At 49.3% G+C, this 10,000-nt stretch overlaps 1 protein-coding gene across 18 annotated transcripts in view; it reads left to right on the top strand.

The window, feature by feature from the left end:
* Positions 1 to 10,000, top strand: part of LOC126578492 (potassium voltage-gated channel subfamily KQT member 1) — a 161,215-nt gene that overhangs the window by 117,215 nt on the left and 34,000 nt on the right. For 11 of the 18 annotated variants that reach the window (XM_050241095.1, XM_050241099.1, XM_050241093.1 and 8 more), the window contains 3 exons: positions 787 to 1,050; positions 5,616 to 5,686; positions 6,512 to 6,639. In XM_050241095.1, coding sequence (XP_050097052.1) covers positions 787 to 1,050; positions 5,616 to 5,686; positions 6,512 to 6,639 — 463 coding nt within the window. The remainder of the gene's footprint in view (positions 1 to 786; positions 1,051 to 5,615; positions 5,687 to 6,511; positions 6,640 to 10,000) is intronic. The other 7 variants (XM_050241101.1, XM_050241104.1, XM_050241106.1 and 4 more) reach the window with 3 other exon arrangements.

Genomic DNA, 10,000 nt, shown 5'->3' on the forward strand with positions numbered 1-10,000 from the left:
AGCTACACGATCACGACACTAACCTCCCCTTTGGTAGCTAGCCTCGCCAGATAGTAGAAAGAGTAGAGAGTAGATTCGCTTCACCTTGTTAGATGTCTGCATCTCAAGGCATCTCACGCCAAACGCCGTAGTTGTTGCACTCCGTTCGTTCTGTTGTCGAAAGGGTCATTGCACTGCCTCCCAGGACACACCGGATTCGCCGCCATATCGAATGTCGCCGCAAATGCCTCGCTGCATGCTCTGCTCAGTCGCTCTCTCTGTTTTTCTTTCTCACCCTTTCTCACGCCTTTATGCAAATGGCATCACTTTCTCACTTTCTGTCTCTCTCTCTCTCTTTCGCGCTCTCTCCCTCTCTCGGTGAAGTGGGTATTGGTGATGGGATATCATGTCGGTAAACAGTCTCCGGGGAGATGGAGCATGCATCCCCCCGGGAAGAACTTCTTTGATTGGGCCAAGGGATGGGAAAGGGATCGTCAGTTCCACCGCTCTTCATTGCACTCCAAACACCTGTTAAACCACAAACAAACACACACTTAAACACGCACATACTACCCTGTGCCTGACCTGTGACTGGCCTACGTATGGGGTGTGTTGTGGGTGGGGATGAAACATCCCCTGGTGTGCTGTGACTAAATCGGGAACTCGCGGCCATGTGTCGGGGCCCGCTACTACTAGGTTCCGATAATTGATAGCAAATTTCCTTTCCCGAAATCTAAAAAAAAACCCCTCTACCAACCTCTGGATGGACTCTGGATCCCGGTGGGGTGGTTGTGTCCCGTGGCTCAGGTGCGATCGAGCTGGAGGGCTACAACGGTGTCCAGGAGGGTCTGCTGGAGGAACAGGACGAGCTGCATGAGGAGCTGCAGGAGGAGCAGCATCAACGGCAGCAGCAGCAGCAGCAGCATCAGAGAAGGCAGGAGCAGGAACAGCAGCAGAGGTATCGGATCGCTCGATTCCGGACTCCGTTCGAGTCACTGTTTAGGGTGAAATCGGCTTCATCGGCAATTGCTGCGGCTGCTGCCACCACGACCGTCTCCCGTTACGCTGCAGGTAGGACCCCACGGAAGGGCAAATGTTCCCGGCAGACCGAAAGAAGGCAAAAGCGTGTCCCACAGCGAACGCTTCACCTTCCAGTTTAGTTCTCATTATTCGTGCCCCCCCCCCCCCCTCATTGACGTCCGTGTCTCGTGTTTTGCACGCCCACCCTCCTCCCCCCTCCCCCAAAGAGCAAGCTGTGCTAACCGAATGACCAAGTGACCCCTAGCGTTGGTTCCCACCCCTGGTTCGTGTTCCCGAGACGCCAGTGGTGCTCTCGTTTCTTATCTTCGTGAAGGTTCGGCAGATTTCTCAACTGACTCGACATTTCTGAAGATGATTGCACCAAACGGGGAACGCGCATAACGATGTTTGACAAACAACCTCATAACCTCGAAACTCCATGGCCATGGACGGCCATGGCCTGTTTTCATTCTCTCTCGCTCTGTCTCTCTCTCTCTCTCTCTCTGGCAATCGACAGCAACCGTGACGGTCGGTCGTTAAAAGGGGCAAACCGCCCCCGTTAGGCAATGTCGGCATTTAACCTTTTGACCATCTAGTCCCATCAACCCTCGGCACACAGTTTCGCCTCCCAAAAGCCCTCCAACCACCGGTTTGGAAGGGTGCTGCTGCGCTCCACTCGGCCGCTGTGGGACGATGGCCATTTTTAATTCAATTTACCTTACCAGCATCCGCATCCTGGGTTTTCGCAACAGCTCCGCGCAGTGACCTTTTTCTACCACCCATTTCCCCCCACCCAACACCACCCCCAAGGGAGTTCCCGGTAAGTCGGTTGCCGGGCTTATGCTGTTCGAGTGTGTGCGTTTTTGTGCTGTCTCCCGCTGGACAAGAAGACGCTGGACCTCCGGCTGGAAGATCAGCAGTTCGGGGGGGGGATTGCAGCAGTAAGGAGAAGCAACAGCAGCAACAACAGAAGGTTTCGCATGCCCGTACAGGGGAAGAGGGAAGAGAGAGAGAGGGGGAGAGAGGAGTGGAGAGGCTTTACAAGTTCTGTGCTCTGGATGGCTGGCTAGTGTAAAGGGAGCATGAGGATGGGAGTTTGTGGAATTCTCTCTCCTTCCCCCCGGCGGGAGCTCAAAGCATAAATCCCCCCCCCCCCCCCCCCCCCAAAGTAGTAAGCGGCGAAGCGAAGGAGGCTTTCGGTGTCGTTTAGGATGCTGCGCGCTAGTATCCGTTGCTGTTGTTGTTGATGTTTGTGATTGTGCTATCAGTGTGTCACGCTGTATGTTTTGGGTGCCAGTTTTGTGGCGTAACCGACCACAGTGGGTGCTGCTCACTTGTCACCATTTTTTTGTTTGGTTGTAGTGTTCTGTTATGTGTTGTTTCGGTTCCTTCGCGGTGACCTCCTGCATCTCTCCAGACAGTTTCCCAGTTTTGTCTAGTTGCGTTTGCATGCATGTTCATTGTTGTTGTTGTTGTTGTTGTTGTTGTTGATGTTGTTGAAGTTGTGATGCTGTTGTGATGTCAAGTATTATAATAGTAAAAAAAGGCAATGGGAACGCACGTTAAATCACACGCCAGGCGATGGTGCGTGTTGTTGTACATAGAAAGCTTGCGGGGTTTTTGGTTGTGTTGTGCGACCTCCCTCACTAACTCCGTAGCTCATCTTTTCCTGCCGGACCGCCCTTCGGTTCGGTTGGTCGGTCGGTCGGTTGAGATGCCACACTAGAGTCGAGATTTGTTTAGCTTAGCTGGCTGTGTGTCTAGGCTTTGAAACTTTCAAGTGAAAAGGCATACAAACCGGAAGAAACCATCCTAGTGGCACTGCGCGCGTGAGGCACACGCTTTACTATGTCCCTGGCCTCACTCTCTCCCTATCTCTCTCTCTTCGTAAACAACGGTTTGTTTGCTCACCTTTCTTCACGGTCTTCTTCTCGTTCTTCTCCTGCATGCTCCGGTGTCAGGCGCCTTGGGCAGCTCCACTGTTATACCAAACTGTTATACAGCTCGATCGAATCACAAACTCTACCAAGTTCCACCACTTTCTGTGTCCGTTTGAGCACTATCCAACTACTTTGTGTGCCTTAGTGTGTGTGTGCGTGTGTTTTTTGTGTACGAGAGAGTAGTTTTAGTATGCCATCTCTCTCTCTCTCTCTCTCTCTCTCTCTCTCTCTACTACTCACTCTCTATCTAGAAACGCCCCTCAAGTTTTGCGTTTTTTGGTAGAAAGTTTTTTCCCTCCTTCAGCTTAACAATAATACTTTAAACCTACCAAAAGCTCACTCAACACTCTATCATCACCATCACTGGTGATTCCACCCGAACTCCCAGATCGTACATTATTACCACCGCCACTCCTAACAACACCACCACCACCTAGCGCCACTACTACCACCCCTACGAATGGAATGCTGAAGTAACCGAATGCTCCTGTTAATCCAACCAACAAAACCGAAAAAAAAAGAAACAAACTGTTAATATATAAAAAAAAGTGTACAAAGCGTTAAGCGCCCTTAAAGCGAGCTGCAATAACAATAATCACACCCTTACTCGCCCTTTACTCCTGAAACCCCAAAGGCCCCCCCCCCCCCAAAACGTTACCACAGACACCACGATATACTTACTAGAGCAAAAGTAGAAGCAACCACTATCAGCGAGCAGACGGTACAACTAGAAACACACAGGAGTGAGGAGAAGCAAAAAAAAAACTGACATCACGTCAATCATGAGCAACGAGGTTTACCGGTTGTTGATGAGGGATGAGAGTTGAAACTGTAAATCTTGCACCACCACACCACCACCACCACCGTCTGCCCACTCTCTACACTCACTGATAAACGATTAGTAGTGGCTGGAAGGCAGTCGAGTTTTGAATATTTAATAGACAACCATCGTAGCGGCCTGCAGCTAGCTAGTTTTCCCGGTGTACAGGGATTTATGAATATTAAATAGAGATAGAGATAGGCAAGGCACAAAACAAAATATCAGGGAAAAGTTGCTCCAAACATCTAGACCACGCACCCACACACACATACACTAGGCACACGAGAGATCCCTCCGAACCTTCTATCCGCTCTGTGGTGCATCCAACTTCCAGTATATATACATACATATCTATAGCATATAAAAACCAGAAAAGATAAAATAACCAACCAAACCACCTCTCTAGCAGTACTAAGCAGTGCAAAAAGCGCCATTATTGTTGCGGATGAGAACATTTCCTCGCGGCCCACCGGGAAGAAGAGGTTCGTGTGGGCTGCTCGTGTGCGGGATTGGAACCGCGCAACAAGTGCAGTACGATGAGCCCGAGAGCCACTAACCGGCGCTTGATTTCCAATCTCGGTTAACGCTCGTGTACCACACTAAACCCGCACGACAGACAAAGAGCAGTTAGACGGCTTACTTATGGTTGCGGTGCCTCTTCCTGGGTTCCCATTTTCGGCATCGTGTCCAAGTGTCTTTGCGCGAGCTCCCGGTTTTGCCTCCCCTCCCCTTGGTTGTGCTGCCCTTCTTCGTGTGAATCAAGAATTCAATTAAAAGGTACCATTCACTTTGAGTTTGATTGCAACGATGCCGTTGCCATCTCGCATCCCGCTGGGACAACTACCAGCTAGGCGAGACTCTGGTCAGGTGTGTGTCGTTTTGCTTCTGCGATACCGGGCGGCATCTTTTGCTCCATTGCCAAGCCATTTCGCTTTCGATTTGTGCGCGGACGGTGTCTTCGATTAAAGGGCGAGCAAATTAAACTTTCGCTTATGTTGCATTTGTTATGCTGGGATGCCCAGAGACCCGGAGAAAGCAATCTCCGGCTGGTGCGGCGAAGTGACGTAACTGAATGCAACATGAACATGCCTTCGGCAGCATATGTATTGTTAATTTTGAAAGCAGCACTCTGCTCCCTCTTCACTGCTAGCGCATGTGGCGCATAAAATGGTACAATTTATAACAAACTGTCAGCACAATACTCCAGAGATTGAGAGCTAGCGAGCAGCATTTGCATGCTTTGCAGGCGGGCGAATGCAAATTAGCAGCAGCAGCTACAACTCTCGCCACAATCTCGCCGAAACCAATTAGGATTTCATTATCAAAAGCGCCATTTTGGGAACTGCCAAAAATTCCCATCAAAGCAGCTCGGAGCTGTAGCAAACGAAGCGAAGAAATGTTCTCATCAGCAATTCATGCCCTTTCTCCTCTTGTAAAGCAATAAATTAGACTAGCACCATTACTACTACCTAGCAGCATATTGCGTAAGGCTTCAAGACGCCACGCCATAACGCCAATTTCTAATTATCTGTCTCTTCTCTTCTGTTCTTCTCTCACTCCTCTTCCTTTTTGGAAAATGAAAATGAAAACGAAACTCCCACAAAAAATCTCCCTCCCGTCATCGAACAACCACCACCACCACCACCGACAACGCTGCTGCTGCTGACGGCGACGGCAACGATGATGATGACTCTGTTTGTTTGAAATTAATTTTAATCTGCTCGCCAATCAAAAAAATGATAATAATTCCCCTCCCGTGACTCCCACCGAATCCTTGGCGCTCGGTCCAATGAATAATCATCCGCATGGTGCGGCGCGGTGCGGCACGGATCATGGATCATCATCATCAACACCAGATGAAGACGAGGAACCGAGGTGCGTGCAGCTAACGAATCAACACAAAGGGGCCATCCGGTTCATCCGAAAGGTAAGTGGGGCCGTCGCGTGGACAGCCGCTCGTTTGCCACCGTTTTATCTCTTCCAGCTCGTTCCAGACGCGTATCGCTAGCCCACATCCGGCCTGCCTACCTGCCTTCATCGCTCGAGGACCATCGCGTTGCACATTTGCATATGAATCGAGGCCCACCGGGGGTGGGACGGTCGGTCTGCGCACTTGGCACGCTGGCCGTTCGCACTGGTCGCAGTTCATTGTAGCGCGTTATCGATTTGATTTGATTTTCCGCCATCGACCAGGCGGCTGGACGGCCGGCCACGAGGGGCGAATATGTTAAAAGTGCCGCAATCAGTTCGCCCGCGCTTCGAACGCTGGAAATCGAAACAAAAAAGGCATTCGATTTTTGCATTGCAGTCGGCCATTTTCTCTCCACTCCATTTTTTTTCCGGTGTTGTTGTGGACTCCATTTGCGGATCCATTTCCTGGTATTCCGGAGGGAGCAGAATCCAGAGTGGAGACTGGATTGAACGCTCGTCGTCCGGCCGTACGCCCCTTAATCCCGTCTCGATCAATCGGATCAAACGAGCATAAATATGAGATATTAACATAAGTTGATTTGAATACTGGGGAAGGTCGATGGATGCAAGTGGAAATCACCACTGGGAACAGGCGGGGGGGTTGGAACAGCACACACGGCAGATTGCAACCGAACGAGTTCGATCGATGAGATCCGATTCCGAATCCGATCCCGATTCTGAATCCATTACATGAGATAATCCGTTCTAACCTTCCTCTTCTCACTCGGAACACTGCTTCTTCTTCGCTTCCATCCATCACCCATCGGACCATCGGGGGCAGATGAAGTATTTTGTAGCGCGCCGCAAGTTTAAAGAGGCCTTAAAACCGTACGATGTGAAAGACGTCATGGAGCAGTACGCCGCCGGACATGTCGACCTGCTTGGCCGCGTGAAAAACGTTCAAACTAGGTACAGCCATCCCCATTCCCAACCGGGCCCTTCAATCGACCACAAGAATAATATTAAAAAAAACAAAACATGCCAAAACCTATCTAGCAACAAACCCGCTCACTGACACCACTAATCACCAACTAATAGGGGCGTTATGGAAGGTGGACCCATGCCACCACCCACGAACTGCGGCAAATGATTTTTTACCCCCCCCCCCTCTAAGCAAACACTTTTAGCGTAGTTTTTGTGGTGTTTGAGTGTGGTTGTGTTTTTTTTTTTGGTTTTTCCTTTTTTTAGTTCATTCCCTGTGATCCAAACCAGGATATCGCGAGACGCGAGGTGGAGGGGAAAATGCGAGTTTTCCTGTTTTGGATTGATGTTGCTACCTAGTTTTTGGTTTGTTTGTACTAATGAAAAAATGGAACGAAAGCAGCTGTGTATTGGAATGAAACTACTAACGTTATGAGTAGTACACGATCCTTTTCGATGCTTTCCGATACTCACCGTTCGACACTAATCTGATGGCCTGTAACTTCTATAGCCAATGTAAAACTACACTTTGCGTACACTTTGCGTAATCTTACCATTTCAGTGTCGCAATCTCTTGCTCCCTTCTTCTATCTCTTCTTCTGTCTTTCTCTGTATGTTTTTTTCTTCCTTATCTCTACACCACACCACAACGTACACCGAGTGTGCTAGCGGCCATCTTTCTAGCACTTCAACTCCCCCCTAGCGTCTGACAAATAACACTCAAAATGGAATGCTGTCACACTTGACACTTATGTGTGTGCGTATTTGTGTGTGTTTCTTTTCGGTTCTCTTCAGTCATTTTTTTTTTATTAAGATATCAGCAACTCTACTCTAGATCCTTTCCACTTCTTTCTAGATAAGTGTCGTTGTGTCTGTGTCATTTGGTTTTGGTTTTTGCGTGTACGTGTGTATTCCATAGGCGTATTGTATGATCCATTCGGTGATAGGGGTGATCTTCAACTGACAGTTGACAAATCGTACAGTTTCAGTTAAATAATTTTTCTTCCTGGTTCTTTTTTTTGGGTTTTTCATCTGTGATCGTATAGGTGTACGTACGGCTGTGCACGTGTTTGACATCGTCCTATTTAAACTTCTGTTTTGTGACCCAACATAATGAACGACTTCATCTGAATGTGCTTCTCAAAGTTTGATTTTAATTTTCCTTTATACGGATCCGCATCCTTTTCCTTCGTTGTTTTACGATGCTTTCTGATCGTTTCGTAATGTGTTTATGTAGTTTACAAGGAGTTTGGGCAAGGAAAACTAAACGCCACGTAATATCATTTCCCCGAGGAAGGAGTTAAACTTCTAATAGTTGGTAATGGGTTTGAGCTTTAGTCGTCAAGCGCCGTTAACGGGCCGAGAACATGATGTATCTCCCATCACGGGAGCACAGGAGCAAGAGACAGCTGTCAGTGTTTGCTAATATATGAGTTCCGCACACACGCAAACGGCCGTTACTGGTGGCCGTTACTAGTGAGCCGACGTGTCATTTCACTCGCGCCGCTTCGCTCGTTAAGTTGCGAAAAGGAAGGTAAAATGTGACGCCATGGGCCGCGGTTCCTCAATAGTAAAAACCGATGTGCCGAAGTTTACGGCCTGCCTTGGGGGGGGGGGGGAAAGACCGTGCGCTAAACGTGTCCATAATTTGGTGAAATGGATGGAATTTTATGGTCACAAATTTGCCTCCATGGCGTTTACGACGAAGACTGGATGCTGCAGCACACCAAGCAAACTCATACACCCTGGTGCTTGCTCGCGGAAAATCGCAAAAGGAAAATAGAAGTGAAACGCGAACGGTCGGTTCCCATGACACGCGAGCTGCACATTTCGCACCTACGTAAGATGCACTACATCGGGGAGGAGAGTGGGGTGCGGGGTGGTTTCTCAACAGTCGCGTGTTCCGCGTGCTTTCTCCAACAAAGCACCTTGGTACCGAACGGAATCCCTCCCCCGGGGAGGGGTGGAAATCCCGGTGGAGGTGGAGAAGGAAGTTGTTCGTCAACGACACCTTCGCGCGTCATGCCGACCGGGACAGTGAGCTGTTACTGACTCCCTAGACGACGTTAGCGACGTTGTTAGCACAGCAGTTGCTTGATTTACAGAGCATAAAAGCGAAGGTATAGACGAGCAATCATTGGAATCCCGTTTTGCCGGTTTTGCTGACGGCCATGTGCTTTTTTTCTACGAGCTACTAGGCGCCTCCATCATCTCCACCCAGGGGGCGAGGTAGCAAACATAAAACTAACAGCTGACCTTAGGTCATCACATTGGCTGAACGATTATGGTGTGCGATTGACCGACCGACCGACCGACCGACCGACCGAGGTCCAACAGAGGGACTGTTAATCGAACAACGACCGGACAGAGAAGACTCTGTGACCGGTGGCGGTCGAGACAAATCGTTCCCGTATCGTTAGCCTTGTGCGGATGGCTCAGCGCAACATCGACACCCCACGAACGCCTCTTCGTCGTCGTCTTTGTCTTTGTTGTCGTGGGTTATCATTTTGGAGGGAGAATGGCGAGAGGTATCGGTCTCGCATTCGTATTTCGTCGTCATCGTCGTCGTGGTCGTCGTCTCCGGTGACCTTATGCAAATTGGAACCATTCCAAACAAGGCACCAGGATTCCAGAAGGCGAATTCCCTCGGAATAGGCGATCTAGCAGTGGCAGATTACAGAAGCAAATAATAGGCTCTAGCCCTAGGCCGGTCGTGCACGCCCATTGCTGGCCAGCTGGTTATAGCGGGAACATAAATTGGAACAAAAAAGAAAGAAAACGAACGAATCTTGCTGAGGGAACCTCGAAATACTCGAGAAGGAATCCATCAATAAAATGCGAAAACCGATAGCACACACCGGATTGGGCTGCTGGTCTAGCGGTTTCTTCGGATGCGCCTCCGGTTTCGTGGTTTGTTATCTCTCGTTTCGTACCAAAGAAAGGAAAGGGAGCGGTCGTTTTTGAGGTCCCCACCCCCCCACCCATTTGTTATGCTCGAACAAATCTCCCATTCGGTTCGTTTTGGTTTTTGTTTTCTGTTCGAGAATTTATGACCGATCTTGTGACTCTCCGGTCGGTCGATGTTGTGCTTGTGCTTCTCCGAAGCAGCCTCCAGGGCAGGGACCGTTAACCATTAAAGTACATTTCGTTCGTCATTTGCTGGCACACTAGCGGAGACTCGTCATTGCGCGTTGAAAAGTGAAACAGCAAAGCAAAGAAACCTCATAACATAAACAATGTGCTACCAATGCATGCTGGTTCCTTTGTTTGTCGTCTATTGGGTTGTCTGTGACCGTCTGACTCACGGTGAAGCGGGATTCTTTGAGACAGAGATGAGACGACGTCAATT

This window comes from Anopheles aquasalis, chromosome 3, assembly GCF_943734665.1.
Source record: "Anopheles aquasalis chromosome 3, idAnoAquaMG_Q_19, whole genome shotgun sequence".
Taxonomy (NCBI): Eukaryota; Metazoa; Arthropoda; class Insecta; order Diptera; family Culicidae; genus Anopheles; species Anopheles aquasalis.